Below are 18,985 nucleotides of genomic sequence, written 5' to 3'. Positions count from 1 at the left end.
AAATCATTTTCTATTTTGTTTTGTGAGCTAGAAGATCCAGCTTAAAAAACGTGTCTGACCTTTTTGTGATGGGAGGAGCTCTTGTTTTAGAATCTGCAGCTCTCCTGCACTGGCTGGAGAGGGAGGGTTATGGACCTCTGGGAATGACCGGAATATCCATGGGAGGACATGTAAGCCTTTTATTTCAATTTATATTATGTTTATAATAGCTCGGGAATCTGTTATTTTAAAGATTTGCTTTAAGTATAGAACTATTGTTAGTTTTGGTGAAAGTGGGAAGCAGAAACAAACTCTAAACTTTCATTCCAACTATGAAGCAATGATTTATGTATAAATTGATGGTACTACTCCATAGTTAAACCTTAGATATTGCATTTAATATTTTATTAAAAACTTATTATAAGATTTAAATTTTCAAATCTCAAGTGTAAATGCCTTATTTTACTGTTAAATTGGTCAAGATAGCTAATTTGGAAAATACTGTTCATTTATCTCTTAGCCCCACCCCTAGTGCCACCAACCTGTTTCACCCTCATCTGTCTTCTAGAGTATACTGAAACTATGTCCTGATTTGTTTCTCTGCCTCTAGTCTTTTCTCTCGTTAATCTTTTTCTCAACAATTTTTTCTCCACCCCATAGCTAAAAAAAGCTAGAGTGATCTAAATCTGGTCTCTGCTCTCACTTGTTTAAAACCCACCAAAGATTTGCTGTTACATTGGGCTCTCCCTTTGCCATGTGCTAGCATCCCTCTAGTACCCCCCTCATCCCTTTTTCACCTAACCGGAAAACAGCCTGCCCTTCAAGTCACAGTTTACAGCCTCCTTCCTATGGGCTCTTCCTAACTGCCATCCTTTCCCCAGACTACACTTCATCTCTCATTAGTGCTTATTTCATTGTACTGTAATTACTTGTTTAGCAGTCTGTTTTCTCCGTGAAGCCATAGGTTTTATGAGGGCCAGGCATATGCCCATATGCTTCATTACCTGGCACATATTAGTCACAGAGTACTTTTTTAAAAATAAGTATATGAAGTCTCTGTAAATCATTTGAATTTTAAAATTAAGTCTAAAATTTTATTCAAATTCAAAAGAACTACCAGATAGTGAAATGAAGGATGGAAAAGGATTTATTTTACTACCTAATAATGTTTCCATGGGAAACCTGGTGGCGTAGTGGTTAAGAGTTCAGCTGTTAACCAAAAGGTCAGCAGTTCGAATCCACCAGGCACTCCTTGGAAACCCTATGGAACATTTCTACTCTGTTCTGTAGGGTCGCTATGAGTTAGAATCCACTCGATGGCAAGGGGTATGAGTAGCATTTCCATAAGGAGCTCTGGTGGTGCAGTGGTTAAAGTATTTGCCTGCTAACCTAAAGGTCAGCGATTGGAACCCACTCACCACACAGCAGCTCTACAGGAAAAAGATGTGGCAGTCCACTTCTGTACAGACTACAGCCTTGAAAATCCTATGGGGCAGTTCTGCTCTGTCCTGTAGGGTCACTGTGGGTCGGAATCAACCCTACAGTGACGTGTTTGGTTTGGGTTTAGTGTTTCCATTGTTAGGACCTGTGTCAAGTTCTTCTACTTTCACCTGGACTACTGCCTATTAACTGGTCTCAAAATCTCACCCTCTGTAACCACTCCTGTAAATTACTATCATTTTAGCTTCCTTAAATAACTTGATTGATCATGCCATTCCATTACTCAGACCTCTTTATTACTTCCTCATTAACTTCAAAACAAAGGGACCTCTAATCTGATCCTGATAAGTCTTTCCAGCATTACCTATCCCCTATTCCCTTAGCCACATGTGCCTTATTGACTAGCCAAACTGAAGTATATTGGCTGTTCCCCTACCATACCCTATACTTTCTCACCATCTCTCCTTTGATCATACTTTATATGGAAGACAAAGCCCCTATCTTTCATTCTCCCTGAAAGACTCAGCCATTTTATGAAGCCTTCTCTGACTCCTCCAGTCAAAAGTAACCCTCCTTCCTTAAACCAGGGCTTTGACCCAGTTTGAATTGGTTCAGTCATGGCTGTTGAAGAGAAACCAGAACAGACCCGAATTTTTACAATTTGGGTGAACCAGAGTAGTAACCAAAACAGGAAAAATTATGGGTCAAATCTCTGGAATGGGAGACCTCAAAAAGGTGTAGTAAGCCCTTTTAGGAGCCTGATGTGTGAAATTGGATTATTGGCAGGACTGCAGAGAGCGACATTCAAAATGGTGGTCAGGTGCCATCTTTGAGTGGGGCACTGCTGTTTCCAACTCTGTTCAAAATGTGACTCTGATCAAAATCCAACGGGCAAGGGATTTGGTTGCTGTGCAACACATACATTGCCCTTGTTTTCTAAGAGGGAGATTAGGTTTCTAGCAGTGCTTTGACTCGTAATTTTTCCCGTTCCAGTTATTGTTCTGGTACACCCAAATTTTAAAAATTCAGGTCTGTTCTGGTTTCGCTTCCTTGGGCCATGACTGGACCGGTAAGAACCAGTTCAAAGCCTTGTTCTGAACACACACATTACATTATTTTATGCCAGTTATAAAGTCTTTCTGGAATTCACCAAATTTTTGGCATACTCCAGTCAACCTCAGAGGTCTGAGGTTTTATAGTTGTAGTTTTGTTGAACATGAGCAAGTCATTTAGGTAACGAGTGCTAATTCTACAGCCTAGCATCTGCATCTCAGCTCATTTGCTCTATACTTACCCAGTAGAAAGTTGCTCTCAGTGAAGGGTCTTAAGGGGGTCACATAAATTTTCTATTATACTTTATTACTTTTTAAGGGGGAGATTATATGTTATCATCGAATTTATGATTTTGGCAGTTTGAAGAGGTTGCTAGACATTCTCACAAGTGTTCAGCAACTGTGTTCATGTTTTATATCACCAACTACTGCACAAAGTATTTTGTAATATTACATTTTTTTTTCTGTTTTAATGAATGGAAACTTTAAACAGAAACTCTCTAAACTATTATTGTATTACAGATGGCTTCCTTAGCAGTATCCAACTGGCCTAAGCCCATGCCATTGATTCCTTGTCTGTCTTGGTCCACAGCATCTGGGGTCTTCACTACGGTAATTTAATTGCAGCTAATATTTAGGTAGCTATATATAATTTAAGATTATGTTTCAGGGTCCCTATAGCCACCCTCAGATTTGGGGATTGTTGGAAGGATCATAGGACTCAGCATATATTCATACTCACGGCTAAGATTTATTACAGAAAACTGATACAAAGCAAACTCAGCAAAGGGAAAGGCACAAGGTGTGAAGTCCAGAGGAAACCAGACACAAGCTTCCAAGAGTCCTCTCCCAGTGGAATCTAACACCACACATTTAATTCCTCCAGCAATGAGTTGTGACAACATTTACAGAAGTTGCCTACTAAGGAAGCTCTCCTAAGGCTGGAAGTCCAGGGTTTTTATCAGAGGTTAGTTACTTAGGCACTCTTGGCCTAGCATATTCCAAAATCCAGAAGGAAAGAAAGCAAATATTCAGCAGGAACTACATTGTTTTTACAAAGAGTTTAGGCATAGTGACCTACTCTTACTAGGGAACGTTTTATATCAATGTAAGGGAACTGTTTACCAATCAAGTTTCCGCACGTAGCCAAGGGCCAACCTTTTAAGCAGTCCCTTCTAAGGATAGGTAATGTCAGGCCTGCTATGATAACTCTTTTCTGCAGAGTAATAGTAATAAAAATATTAGACAAATACTTTATGATGTGATTTGATCTTAATTTGGCTTATTATTTCAGGGTGTACTGAGTAAATCAGTTAATTGGAGGGAGCTGGAAAAGCAATATTATACACAAACAGTTTATGAAGAAGAAATTATTCACATGCTTGAATATTGTGGAGTAAGTATTTTTAATTTCTGCACTATATTAGGGAAAAAATTTGATTGTGTGAAAGATTTAAGCTTTTAACTAGAAATAGAACTACCATACGATCCAGCAGCCCCACTCCTTGGAATATATCCTAGAGAAATAAGAGCCTTTACACGAACAGATATATGCACACCCATGTTCATTGCAACACTGTTTACATTAGCAAAAAGTTGAAAGCAACCAAGGTGCCCATCAACAGATGAATGGATAAATAAATTATGGTATATTCACACAATGGAATTCCATGCATCGATAAATAACAATGATGAATCCATGAAACATTTCATAACATGGAGAAATCTGGAAGACATTATGCTGAGTGAAATTATTTGCAAAAGGACAAATATTGTATAAGATCACTATTACAAGAACTGGAGAAATAGTTTAAACAGAGAAGAAAATATTCTTTGATGGTTATGAGAGGGGGGAGGGAGGGAGGGAAGGAGAGAGAGATTCTCTAATTAGATAGTAGATAAGTTTTATTTTAGGTGAAGGGAAAGATAATACACAATACGGGAGAGGTCAACACAAGTGAACTAAACCAAAAACAAAGAAGTTTCCTGAATAAACTGAGCTCTTCAAAGGCCAACGTAACAGGGCAACGTAACAGGGGCAGGGTTTGAGGACCGTGGTTTCAGGGGACATCTAAGTCAATTGGCATAATAAAATCTATTAAAACATTCTGCATCCCACTTTGGAGAGTGGCATCTGGGGTCTTAAATGCTAGCAAGCGGCCATCTAAGATGCATCAATTGGTCTCAGCCCAACTGGAGCAAGGAAGAATGAAGAACACCAAAAACACAGGTAATTACGAGCCTGAGAGACAGAAAGGGCCACATAAACCAGAGACTACATCAGCCTGAGACCAGAAGAACTAGATGGTGCCTGGCCACAACTGATGACTGCCCTGACAGGGAACCTAACAGAGAACCCCTGAGGGAACAGGAGATGTAGACCCCAAATTCTTGTAAAAAGACCAGACTTAATGGTGAAACTGGGACTAGAAGGACTCCGGAGGCCATTGTCCCCAGACCTTCTGTTAGCCCAAGACAGGAACCATTCCCAAAACCAACTCTTGACTGGAATATGGGATGGAAAATGTTAGTGGTGAAGAACGAGCTTCTTGGATCAAGTAGACACATGAGACTATGTTGGCATCTCCTGTCTGGAGGGAACATGAGAGGGCAGAGCGGGCCAAAAGCTACCCAAATGGACACGAGGAGAGAGAGTGGAGGGAAGAACTGTGCTATCTCATTAGAGGGAAAGCAATTAGGAGTGTATAGCAAGGTGTATGTAAATTTTTGTATGAGAGACTGACATGATTTGTAAACTTTGACTTAAAGCACAATAAAAATTAATTAAAAAAAAAAGATTTAAGCTTTTAAAGAAAATAGTAAAAAATTTTTAAATCAGTTGTCTAAACTTTTTTCATTTTTAAAAGCATTTTAAATAAAACAGATACAGAGAGTAATACAAACCAGATGCATGCCTTAGTCAATTTATTAAAAGGTAAGCATACTTATAACTACATCTAGGTCAAGACATAGAACTTGGCCACTTACCCCATAATTCCTTTCCATGTTTCTTATTTGCAAGTCCCTTCCACCAATTAGTAATCATTATCTTGATATTTATAATTATTTCCTATGTCTTTTAAAATAATTTTATTATCCAAATATGTATCCCTAAACACTGTTGTTGTTGTTGTTAGGTTCTGTTGAGTAGGTTCCGACTTCATAGCAACCTTGTATACAACAGAATGAAACACTGCCCAGCCCTGCGCCATCTTCACAATCATTGCTGTTTTACCCCATCATTGTAGCCACTGTGTCAATCTGTCTCTTTGAGGGTCTCCTTCTTTTTAACTGAACCTCTACCAAGCATGATGTCCTTCTCCAGGGACTGGTCTCTCCTGATAACATGTCCAAAGTACGTGAGATGAAGACTTGCCATCTTTGCTTCTGAGGAGCTTTCTGGTTGTACTTCTTCCAAGACAGATTTGTTTGTTCTTCTGGCAGTCCAGGGTATATTCAGCGTTCTTCACCATCACCATACTTCAAAGACATCAGTTATTCTTCGGTCTTCCTTAATCATTGTCCAGCTTTCCCATGCATATGAAAAAAACTCAGATATGAGGCGACTGAAAATATTGTGAGTCGGATCGATGTACCTTAGTCCTCAAAGTGAAATCTTTGCTTTTTAACACTTGAAAGAGAGAGGCCTTTTGCAGCAGATTTGCCCAGTGTACTATGTTGTTTGTTTTCTTACTGCTGCTTCCGTGGGCATTGATTGTGGATCCAAGTAAAATGAAATCCTTGACATCTTCAACCTTTTCTTCATTTATCATGATGTTATTTATTGGTCCAGTTGTGAGGATTTTTGTTTTCCCCAATTTTTTTTTTTTTTTTATATGTTGAGGTTTAATCCATACTGAAGGCTGTAGTCTTTGATTTTTGTCAGTAAGTCTTCAAGTCTTCACTTTCAGCAAGCAAGGTTGTGTCATCTGCATATGGCAGGTTGTTAATGAGCCTTCCTCCAATCCTGATGCTGCAGTGGCAGTCTGCTTCCTTAAAGATTACAGCTTTGGAAATCCTACTGGGCATTTCTGCTCTGTCCCATAGGGTTACTGTGAGTTGGAATCAACTTGACAGCAGCAAGTTTGGTTTTGGGTTTGGTGTCAGTATGAAAATGAAATATTTTCTGTTGTGCATGAATTTACGTTCTAAGGCTAAGGCAGAACATAGATTTCAAAACGGCAATAAAAACATGATACAGACTAAATGATACCCTTTAGTAGGAAACATTTAGCAATAAAATATGTCATTTATTGTAGTCCTTAACAAAGTTGTTAAATAAAATCCTATTTTATATTAAATGATTTTTTTGTTTTGTTTTTCATATATTCAGACGGATTCTTTCAAAATGGGACAAGAGTTTGTGAAACGTTTTCCTAGCAGTGAAGACAAGCTAACTAACCTTAATCCGGTTTCTAGAACTTTAAAGTTAGATTTGACAGACCAAGTTGTGTTCCGGAAATCTGCTGAGTGCCATGGTTCTAATAAAACATCTCTCAGTGCCCCATCGGAAGGACTTTTGTTGCAAGATACCTCTAAGATGGAGTGCTTCAATCAGCCACTTCCAACCAGCAAAAGTAGTTACAGGGGTTCCAGTAGTCAGTCATACGATCTACTCGGTAAAGAACAAAGAAGAAATAATCTCCAGAAAGAATCTTTGAAATTTATGAAAGGAGTCATGGATGAATGTACTCATGTAGCAAATTTCTCAGGTACTAATTTTATATGAAATTGAGAATATTTGCTGATAATGTAAATATTTGTGAAATATTTTTAAGGATGTTTCATATTTTTTTTTTTATATGATAGACTCCAGAATGTGTTCTCCAATTTGGTTACTTAACTGTATCATATTTTATCTGTGAAAATCTAAGATTATTGATTAGTTTATTAAAAAGCACATTGAAAAAAACACACATTGGATTTTGTATCTTCTTTAGAATATTCATCTCATTTTATTAGAGATGAACATTATGATATATTACAGTTGATTTTTTAATGTAATAATCAAAATTTTAGGTTAAAATGTTTCACTACACTGTATAATGTGTTTTATTTTCTCATATAATAATAGTATTTGTATAAAAATCTTAGAAGTTTTAAAAGTATGTGTGTTGCCTTTTTTTTAAATCCTATACCTAGTTCCAGTGGACCCAAGCCTAATTATAGTGGTTCAAGCCAAAGAAGATGCCTATATTCCACGAACGGGAGTTCGAAGTCTGCAAGAAATTTGGCCTGGTTGTGAAGTCCGATATCTGGAAGGGGGTCATATTAGTGCTTATCTTTTTAAACAAGGACTCTTTAGGTAAGACGATTGGTCTAAATAGGTGTTTAGTTGTTTGGTTAGTTTTTTGGATTTTTTTTATGTTTCTTGCCTCAAATATAAAAGATCAGGTATTTTTATTTTATGTTTTAGTCCTCTTATTTCCCCCCTGCCTCCCTCAAATCTCATCGTACTTTTTCTCTTTTCTGTGTCATCCTATCTTTTTTTCTTCAAGAGAACTGAGGAAATAGCATATCATAGTCATACTTTATTGTATGCTTTTACCCACTTCATACATTAATGGCCAGGTGTGAGGAAGGACATTACAGTTTGTAAAACTTGCTTTGCATCAAGAGTTTTTCACTCCACTCTGGTGTTCTTCTCTCAAAATGGCCTGAGCATCTGTGGAATAATCTAGTAGTGTTTCTCAGTTAGCTAGAGAATATTGACCCTTAAATCAGAAGTGAAATATTGGTTTTAATATAAACAATTTTATATGACCTCAGTATTTTAGTTAGAACTTACAATAACTTTTATGCTGTATCTTCAGTTTTCTGATATCCTGCATTATTTCTACTTCTAGCCAGATCTTACTAGCATATATTTATCATTATCATGTTTATTATCGTGTTGTTAGGTGCCATTGAGTCGATTCTGACTCATAGCGATCCTGTATGTACAACAGAACGAAACACTGCCTGGTCCTGCACCATCTTCACAATTGTTATGTTTGAGCTCATTGTTGCAGCCACTGTGTCAGTCCATCTCATTGAAGGTCTTCCTCTTTTTCACTGACATTCTGCTTTACCAAGCGTGATGTTCTTCTCCAGGGACTGGTCCTTCCTGATAACATGTCCAAAGTATGTAAGACGCAGTCTCGCCATCCTTGCTTCTAAGGAACATTCTGGCTGCACTTCTTCTAAGACAGATTTGTTTGTTCTTCTGGCAGTCCATGGTGTATTCAGTATTTTTCACAAACACCATAATTCAAAGGCATCAATTCTTTGGCCTTCCTTATTCATTGTCCAGCTTTCGCATGACTGTGAGGAGATTGACGTGGCTCGGGTCAGGCGCACCTTAGTCCTTAAAGTGACATCTTTGCTTTTTAACACTTTAAAGAGGTCTTTTGTAGCAGATTTGCACAATGCAATATGTCATTTGATTTCTTGACTGCTGCTTCCTTGGGTATTGATTGTGGATCCAAGTAAAATGAAATTGTTAACAACTTCAATATTTTCTCCATTTATCACCAGATCAAGTGCCCAGAGGAAAAATTGTCCAATAGGTAAACATCTCAGGCCCTCTCTCCTTCTCACCTGCATTCAAATATTGAGGGCTTACACCTGCCCTCAAAAGAGAATCTCTTTATGTGTTTAGACCAGTTTGTTTCCCATCTCACAGTTTATTGCATTTTAATGGGGCAAATTCGTGAGCCAAAGAAATGCATGCATGACAGAAGGCAATATTTTCCCAACATACTGGAAATCATAGTCTGTTGGCAGGCCGTCAGTCTTAAGGATCATCTTAAAATTGTTTTAAGGATGTGGAGAAATGCTTAGTCAAACAAGTAGTATTCAAAAGTAATATTATCTCTTGGTTATTATTTAAACAGAGTGAAGATACAGACATATGCATTTAAAAAAAAAAAAAGCCTGGGAGGAAGTCTATGAAAAGATTAACAGTGGATGCTTTAGGGCAATAGGATTATGACTTTTTCCATTCTATTTTTTTTCTTTCTAAATATTCTACAATGAAACATCGTACAATAGAAAAATCAAAATGAGCTTTAAAAAAAATTCTTTTGGACCTGTGCCAGATCAGTTTGTCTAATTCTTTTTTAATTGAAATGTTAAAATACCTGGTGAAGTTAATGTAGGAAGCTAAGGCTTTTGATCTTAAATTCAACTGCTTAGAACATGTTTTTAATAAACTAACAGCATCTATATCATAAGGTGTGAAACAGATTGAATACCACATTCTGAAGTTACATAGTCATTTAGTTTTTAGCAAAGGGATAAAATAATGACAGTAAAAGAAGCAGTTCCATTCATTTATCATTATATATATCAAATGTGTGTGTATAGATACAGGCGTCCCCCGCTATCCAAAAGTAGAGCGTTCCTGTGAAACCTTTCGTAAGCCAAAATAGCATAAAGCAAAGAAGCAAGTGCCATTAATTTATATGGGAAAAATTTTTTGAGCATTCACAGACCCAAAAGGTGATCTACCAAATCACACCAAATCACACACACAACCTAAAGTAACACTAACATAGCAAAAGGTATGGCGGCTTGATGCTGAGACGCTGAGTGTTGTTCCAGAGGAAGAAGCTTGGCAAGGACACTCCTCGCTGCCCAGGATGCGTGCTGCCTTTTTAATGGCTAGCTGCAGAGCAAACACTGAATGCGTTTCCACTATTCGTCTTTTTTCGTAAAAGCTGAAATCCTCCTCGGATTTCTTACAGTTAGCAAAAACAGGTACTAATGTAGGTCTTTTGTAAAAGCATAGTGGCAAAGCGAATTTTCAAAAGGCAGGGGGATAGCTGTGTGTGGGTGTGTGTGTGTGTGTGTGTGTGTACACATACCTATGTGCTCAGCTACTAACTGAAAGGTCAGTGGTTCAAACCCACCAACCACTCTGGGAGAAAAGATCTGATGATCTGCTCATGTCTCCTGTAGAGATGAGAGCTTAGGAAACCCTATGAGGCAGCTCTGCTCTCTCCCAAAGGGCTGCCGTGAGGTAGAATCAACTGCATGGTGCACAGCAACACGTATATATAGTCCCTGGGTGGTACAAATGGGTAATGTGCTCCGCTGCTAACCAAAAGTTTGGCAGTTCAGGTTTACCCAGAAGTGCCTTGGAAGAAAGTCCTGGCAATTAACTTCTCAAAGATAAGCCACTGATAAGTCCACACAAATAGAAAGTAGGTTAGTGGTTGCCCGTGGACGGAGGTAGGGAAAACTGCTGATGGATCCGAGGGTGATGAAGATGTTCTGGAATTAGATAGTGGTGATGGCTGCACAACTCTGAATATTCTAAAAATCATTTAATTGTATAATTCAAAGGGGTAAATTTCATGGTATGGGAGTTATATCTCAATAAAGCTGTTATTAAAAAAACAAGCCATTGAAAACCATACGGAACACAGTTCTACTCTGACACACATGCAGTCTCCATGCGTTGAAATCGACATCCATCCCTGGGCTGTGCAGGTTGTTTACGCTTGACTACTAACCTAAAAGTTGGCAGCTCAGATCCACCTAGCAGTGCCATGGAAGAAAGGCCTGGCAACCTGCTTCCATAAAGATTACAGCCAAGAAAACCCTCTGGGGCAGCTCTGTTCTGTAGTGGGGTTGCCGTGAGTCAAAATCAACTTGACAGCAACGGGTTTGGTTTCTTATATCTATTTTATATATAAGCATATAAATTTCTAAGGCACAAAAAAGTGCTTCACCAGCTGGAAATAATTTGAGGTTTTCCAGTAGTGGTAGTGAAGTTGCATGGATCCGAACACCCACCCTCAGGTAACTGCCCTTTTGATAACTAAAAGGAGGTCAGAGAACAAGCTATAGGGAATTTGGAAATCGTAGTAAAAGCACTGTCCCTTTTTTTTTTTGCTAATTACTTACAGTTTTTCTTTCATATTTAATTTTTAGACAAGCCATCTATGATGCATTTGAACGCTTTCTCCATAAATATGCTCACTAATTGGATCACTGTATGTTACCAGCGTGGCAATCATGTGTCTCACAGAAAAGAGTTTTCATCCTCTGATGTGAAGAACAAGACAGCACCATACATCTGATTGTTATCAATATAATCTGGAATTCAGTGTTACAGATCAGTTAGCTATAAATGTTAAATATAACTGAATCATTTTAAACCAATATTTGGATTGGATAATGTTGAAGTACTTTGCTTTTGTTTGTGGGATCTCATATACCCAGTATCTAGCCTATTGTTACTATTTATGAAACCTTTAAATTTTTAATTATGAATAATTTATTAGTTTTAAATAGATTTGCTCAGAAACCCTGCCTTTTTTCTTTTTTAAATAATACTGTGATTTGGGAGCCCTGGTGGCACGGTGGTTAAGAGCTTGACTGTTAACCAAAAAGTTGGCAGTTCAAATCCACCAGCTGCTCCTTGGAAACCCTATGGGAACAGCACTACTCTGTCCTATAGGGTCGCTATGAGTCAAATCGACTCGATGGCAATGGGTTTGGTTTTGGTTTATTGTGTTTTAGATGAAAATTTACATAGCAAATTAGGTTCCCCGTTAGCAATTTTATATATATATTGTTCCATGCCATTGGTTACAGTTTTTACCATTTTCATTATTTCCATTCTCTTTGTTCTATTTCCGTTGATTTCCTACAGGTTTTAATAAACTGCTAAATTAAACAGAGTTTGTAACACTTCAGCCTGAATTGTATACTCTGTAAGAAATTTCTGTTACTGACTTGATTTGAGAAAGATGTTTGTTTCTTTTTTGGATTCATGGTAAAATTATAATGTTGTTTTCAACATTGGTTAATATTCTGCTATGAAAATACTTGTGATGTGTAAAATCAGTGTTAACTTTGAATTCTAAAAAGTCCTGATTGTAAGTGCTTTTAATAGAGTGCTGAAGTGCAGAGAAAATACGTAAGACTTGACCAGAGTTTAAAACTTTGCCAAATATTAGCTTAAAACAAAATGCCAAACGTATTTCCCCTACTTGAAAAGTTTCAATTCAGGCAAAATAGAAATAATAGGAAACCTACTGCATAATGGATGGATACTGTGTCTAATATTTTCTTGCGTACTTACTCTGGGTGTGTTAAACATCTAACTTTAGGCCAGGTACTTAACAACTTTGGCTTTTTAGTTTCAGAATATAATAGCCACATATAAAGTTGGTTTGTCCCATATTAACTTTATTTTACAGAAAAGGCAAAGTTTTATGTAATAACTACTAGCTTTTTAAAATGAGAGAGCATACAGCTGTATTTGGTGCTTTCTTTTTATGTTTAACTTCTCAACCAGCAAGTTAAAATGTTTTTAAAAAAAAAAAGTAGAAAATATTTTTTGGTATCTTGTGAAGACTTGGAGTGAATGTATTTGAGTTTCATTTTTTGAAATCTGTTTTGTCTATAAATTATTTTTAAATATGTATCCTCATTCTAGTAAGGATATTTGAATAATAATATTCCTTTGCAGCCTTTTTGAAGGAAATTTTATCACTCTAATGCCTCTATCATCTAACTTTCTTTTGAAACGATTAAGAATTATTAATGTGAAGCCCTTGGTGGCAAAGTATAGTACCTTCTTTAAAACTGCGTTGGCATAAACACACCAACACAGTACAGCCATTTGAACTACTCTGCAAATATATCTGTTGCCTAGAACCTTTAGTTTTAACTGAAAGTACAAAATCTGCTAAAGTTTTTCCACAAAATACTTTTGAAAGATAATGTAAAATTTATTGTCAAATGGTTGACAAGTATTTTCCTATATTATGTATTTACTGAGGTGATATGATTGAATACTTTGCCTAAATCAATGGCTTTAGTAATGCCAGTACTATTTTTCACATAAACATTTCTTACTAAGCAATAACATACCAAGGTGTGTGCGTTTCTAATATTAAAAGAATAAAATTTCATTTAGTTGTAATTAACGCTTAGGCATAATTAATTTTTCACAAATAAGTGTGAAAGATCTTGTTAAAATAAAAATTTCGTCTCCTAACCAGATGCTTTAAAAATATATCCACACGACTGCCTAAAATTCAAAGTGCAAAATACCTTAATTTTTTTTTTTAATTAACCCCTCCCAAAACAGTGGCTTAAGCTTTAAGATATATATATGTCAAATAAGTGATGATTCGTCTGCCATTTTGAGAATTAGGTACGTAACCTGCTAGAAATTCATTTAGACCAGAGTTGCAAAGTGGCAGTCCATGTAAGTAGTTTGGCCCACAGTCAGTTGTGTTTTATTTGGTGAGTGTAAGGTTACCAAAAATTTCGATTTTGAAAAGGCTTTCGATTGGGCATGCATTCCCCAGTTTGCCCTCCACAGTCTCCTAGACTTCCTCTTATCTCGGACTACTTTATGACTTTGTATTTCCTACCCAGCCCCTGAAGATACCTGAGTTTGAGATCCCTGATTTATATCTGTAGTTAGAAAAATTTTCTGAATTTCATGATTTGCTGATGCCATAATCACTACTAAATCATTTCAACATATGCATTTTAGGTTTTTTTTTTATGAATGTAATTTTCTTAATGTGGTGCTTTCTCAAAGAGTATTGAATTCTTAACAGTGTGACTGAAATTTTAAAAATCATTTCCAAATATTTTATACTTCACAATAAAAGTCTGTTTAAAGAGTTATTTGGTTTTTCAAGATGTATTATTCTAAGTACAGAAAACATGTCACATTTGATTAATGTACCCAAACTTGAGTGTATGCCCCAAACAAGGCCGAAGATAAGCAAGGTAGGCTTTAGGAGAACAGTATCAGTATCTATAACAAGAACCCAGGTTTCCCCAAATATGTGTGATCTAAAGGAAAACAAGCATTCTGACAGATCGTGTTGTTGTTAGGTGCCGTCGAGTCGGTTCCGACCCATAGCGACCCTATGCATAACAGAACAAAACACTGCCTAGTCCTGCGCCACCCTCGCAATCATAGTTATGCTTGAGCCCATTGTTGCAGCCAGTGTGTCAATCCACCTCGTCGAGGGTCTTCCTCTTTTCCTCTGACCCTGTGCTCTGCCAAGCATGATGTCCTTCTCCAGGGACTGATCTCTCCTGACAACATGTCCAAAGTATGTAAGACGCAGTCTCGCCATCCTTGCCTCTAAGGAGCATTCTGGCTGCACTTATTCCAAGACAGATTTGTTTGTTCTTTTCGCAGTCCATGGTATATTCAATATTCTGACAGACCATAATTATCTGAAATTTGTATAACTCAACATTGGATATGATTATATCTATACTAATGCACTGTGACAATTAAAGTCTAGAGATGTGAACTTAACCGTAGGATGCGGTAGACCTGCAGATGGGGTGGGAGGCTGGGTGGAGGTTGCAGTAGAAACTAGGTTTGAAAATATATGGAAAGATGGCAGATAACACAAAGGGGGAAAAAAGGATACTTTGGGCATCTTACAGGAGTCGGGTAACCTAATTCTAGGAATATTCACACAGGCAGAATCCTAGGACACCTGTAATTATTTGAAGGACTTTGAAAACAGTTTTCACTAGAAAATACTAGACCAAAAACTCAAAAAAGATTTTCCTCAGGACCAAGAGACCAAGATTGTGTCAATCAGGAGAAGAAATTGTAAATAACTGTAAAAGCCTAATCTGCGTATAAACCTGTGACCCAACTGAGGTAAAATAGTTTTTCTATGTACAGTACCTGAATAATTTCACCAAGAAATAAAGAAGTTTATTGCAGCACCTTACTACTCAAAGTGTGGTCAGTGAATTGGCAGCATCCTCTGGGAGCTTGTTAGAAATGCAGAATCTCAGGTCCCATCCCAAACTTACTGAGTGAATCCACACTTGAACAAATCTCCAGATGATTCAAATATTAAATTTCGAAAATGACTCCTCTAGAGTCAGTGCTTCTCAAACTGTATCAGAATCACCTGAAGTCCCGTTAAAACAGATCTGGACACCATGCCCCAGAGTTTCTGATTCAATAAGTCTGGGGGTAGGGCCAGGGAATTTGCATTTCTAACAAGTTTCCTATGTATCCATGGGTCACCCACACTTTGAGACCCACTTCACTGCTCTGGTTGGATCTCAAGCCCAGCAGAACAATAAAATCACCTGGGGAGTTTTTTTTTTTTTTTTTTTTAAGAGAAGCTTAGTCCTCAGCGATTCAGATTCAATTGGCTGAGGTTTTTTTTTTTTTTTTTTTTAAAGCTCTCTAGGTGTTTCTTAAATAAATTCTGTAGCTACAACTTTTAGAACAGAGATGTATCTTCTCAGCTTTGCTGACTTTGACGAGTAACTTAATTCAATGGCTGCTAAATTCAATTTTGTTGTTGTTGTTAGGTGCTGTCAAGTCAGTTCCGACCCATAGTGACCCTGTTGTGCACAACAGAACGAAACACTGCCCAGTCCCGTGCCATCCTTACAATAGTTGTTATCCTTGAGCTCATTGTTGCAGCCACTGTCAGTCCACCTCGTTGAGGGTCTTCCTCTTTTCCACTGACCCCTGTACTCTGCCAAGCATGATGTCCTTCTTCAGGGACTCATCCCTCCTGACAACATGTCCAAAGTATGTAAGACGCAGTCTCGCCATACTTGCTTCTAAGGAGCATTCTTGTACTTCTTCCAAGAAAGATTTGTTCATTCTTTTGGCAGTCCATGGCATATTCAATATTCTTCACCAACACCACAATTCAAAGGCATCAATTCTTCTTCACTCTTCCTTGTTCATTGTCCAGCTTTCACATGCATATGATGCGATTGAAAATACCATGGCTTGGGTCAGGCGCATCTTAGTCTTCAGGGTGACACCTTTGCTCTTCAGTAGTTTGAAGAGGTCCTTTGCAGCAAATTTGCCCAATGCAATGTGTCTTTTGATTTCTTGACTGCTGCTTCCATGGCTATTGATTGTGGATCCAAGTAAAATGAAATCCTTGACAACTTCAGTCTTTTCTCCGTTTATCATGATGTTGCTCATTGGTCCGGTTGTGAGGATTTTTGTTTTCTTTATGTTGAGGTGTAATCCATACTGAAGGCTGTGGTCTTTGATCTTCATTAGTAAGTGCTTCAAGTCCTCTTCCCTTTCAGCAAGCAAGGTTGTGTCATCTGCATAACGCAGGTTGTTAATGAGTCTTCCTCCAATCCTGATGCCCCGGTCTTCTTTATATAGTCCAGCTTCTCGTATTATTTGTTCAGCATACAGATTAAATAGGTATGGTGAAAGAATACAACCCTGACGCACAGCTTTCCTGACTTTATACCAATCAGTATCTCCTTGTTTTGTCCGAACAACTGCCTCTTGATCTATGTAAAGGTTCCTCATGAGCACAATTAAGTGTTCTGGAATTCCCAATCTTTGTAATGTTATCCATACTTTGTTATGATCCACGCAGTGGAATGCCTTTCCATAGTCCATAAAACACCGGTAAACACCCTTCTGGTATTCTCTGCCTTCAGCCAGGATCCATCTGACATCAGTAATGATATCCCTGGTTCCATGTCCTCTTCTGAAACTGGCCTGAACTTCTGGCAGTTCCCTGTCGATATACTGCTGCAGCCGGTTTTGAATGATCTTCAGCAAAATTTTGATATCGTTATATAATGTCCATATTTGGTTAGATCACCTTTCTTGGGAATAGGCATAAATATGGATCTCTTCCAGTCAGTTGGCCAGGAAGCTGTCTTCCATATTTCTTGGCATAGATGAGTGAGCACCTCCAGCACTGCATCTGTTTGTTGAAACATCTCAATTGATATTCCATCAATTCCTGGAGCCTTGTTTTTCACCAATGCCTTCAGAGCAGCTTGGACTTCTTCCTTCAGTACCATCGGTTCCTGATCATATGCCACCTCTTGAAATGGCTGGATATCTTTTTGGTATAATGACTCTGTGTATTACTTCCATCTTCTGTTGATGCTTTCTGCGTCGTTTAATATTTTCCCCATGGAATCCTTCACTATTGCAACTTGAGGCTTGAATTTTTTCTTCAGTTCTTTCAGCTTGAGAAATGCCAAGTGTGTTCTTCCCTTTTGGTTTTCCATCTCCAGCTCTTTGCACATATCATTGTAATACTTTACTTTGTCTTCTCGAGAGGCCCTTTGAAATCTTCAGTTCTTTTACTTCATCAATTCTTCCTTTTGCTTTAGCTGCTTAATGCTCAAGAGCAAGTTTCAGAGTCTCCTCTGACATCCATCTTGGCCTTTTCTTTTTTTCCTGTCTTTTCAGTGACCTCTTGCTTTCTTCATGGATGATTTCCTTGATGTCATTCCACAACTCATCTGGTCTTCGGTCTCTAGTGTTCAATGCGTCAAATCTATTCTTGAGATGGTCTCTAAATTCAGTTGGGATATACTCAAGGTCATATTTTGGCTCTCGTGGACTTGCTCTGATTTTCTTCAGTTTCAGCTTGAACTTGCATATGAGCAATTGATGGTCTGTTCCACAGTCAGCCCCCCTGGCCTTGTTCAATTTAGGAGTATCTAAAAACTCAAAATTATGAAATCAAAGTATTTCTACCATCCAGAATTTACCCAGCTTCTCCCAATCTGTTCTTTATTCATTTTACTTTTTTTTTTTAATTGTGGTATGATATACACAACACAAAATTTGCTATTTTGACCATTTTCAGGTGTACAATCCAGTGGCATTAATCACACAATGTTGTACAATGGTCACCGCTATTAGCTTACAAAACTTTTCCGTTACCCCAAATAGGAACTTTGTACCCATTAACCAATAACTTGTGTCCCCCTCTTCTTAACCCATGGAAAAAAAAAAAAACCCATGGTAACCACTAATAAACTTTGGTCTCTATGCATTTTTCTATTCTAGATATTTCATATAAATAGGATCATACACTATTTGTCCTGTGTACCTGGCTTATTTCACTTAATATAATGTTAGCAAGGTTCATCCATGCCATAGTATGTACTAGAACTTCATTCCTTTCTATGGCTAGATAATATTCTATTGTATGTATATACCACATTTTGTTTACCCATGGATTGAATTATGTCTCCCCAAAAGTGTATCAGTTTGGCTGGGCCATGATTCCCGGTATTGTGTGGTTTTCCTATATGTTGTAAATCCTGCCTCTATGTTGTAAAATGAGGGAGAATGGGTGGCAGTTCTGTTAGTGAGGCAGGACTCAATCTACAAGATTGGATTGTGTCTTGACGCAATCTCCTGAGACAGAAAAGAAAGAAGCGAGCAGAGAGGCAGGGAGACCTCATACCACGAAGAAAGCAGTGCTGGGAGCAGAGCGGGTCCTTTGGACCTGGAGTCCCTGTGTGGAGAAGCTCCTAGTGCAGGGGAAGATTGATAAGAAGGCCAAGAAGGCAGACAGAGAAAGAATGCCTTCCCCTGGAGCTGAAGCCCTGAATTTGGACTTTTGGCCTACTTTGCTGTGAAGAAGTAAATTTCTCTTTGTTAAAGCCATCCACTTGTGGTATTTCTGTTATAGCAGCACTAGAGGAAAAAGGCACCCATTCATGTGATGATGGACACTTTGGTTGTTTCTACCTTTTTGAGATTGTGAATA

The 18,985-nt window shown here is 37.9% G+C and overlaps 1 protein-coding gene across 13 annotated transcripts in view; it reads left to right on the top strand.

Moving 5' to 3' along the window:
• The window catches only part of ABHD18 (abhydrolase domain containing 18), a 52,946-nt gene extending 38,834 nt beyond the window's left edge, over positions 1 to 14,112 (top strand). For 10 of the 13 annotated variants that reach the window (XM_049885353.1, XM_049885348.1, XM_049885352.1 and 7 more), the window contains 6 exons: positions 32 to 170; positions 2,994 to 3,083; positions 3,766 to 3,867; positions 6,805 to 7,183; positions 7,614 to 7,776; positions 11,391 to 14,111. In XM_049885353.1, coding sequence (XP_049741310.1) covers positions 32 to 170; positions 2,994 to 3,083; positions 3,766 to 3,867; positions 6,805 to 7,183; positions 7,614 to 7,776; positions 11,391 to 11,442 — 925 coding nt within the window. In that variant the 3' untranslated portion in view covers positions 11,443 to 14,111. Of the gene's footprint in view, positions 1 to 27; positions 171 to 2,993; positions 3,084 to 3,765; positions 3,868 to 6,804; positions 7,184 to 7,613; positions 7,777 to 11,390 lie in introns of all 13 variants that reach the window. The other 3 variants (XM_049885356.1, XM_049885355.1, XM_049885354.1) reach the window with 2 other exon arrangements.
• The last annotated feature ends 4,873 nt before the right edge of the window (positions 14,113 to 18,985 follow it).

Source organism: Elephas maximus, chromosome 5 (assembly GCF_024166365.1).
Source record: "Elephas maximus indicus isolate mEleMax1 chromosome 5, mEleMax1 primary haplotype, whole genome shotgun sequence".
NCBI classification, from domain to species: Eukaryota; Metazoa; Chordata; class Mammalia; order Proboscidea; family Elephantidae; genus Elephas; species Elephas maximus.
The sequence above is the reverse complement of the archived record's forward strand: the minus strand, read 5'-3'. Positions and strand labels throughout refer to the sequence as shown.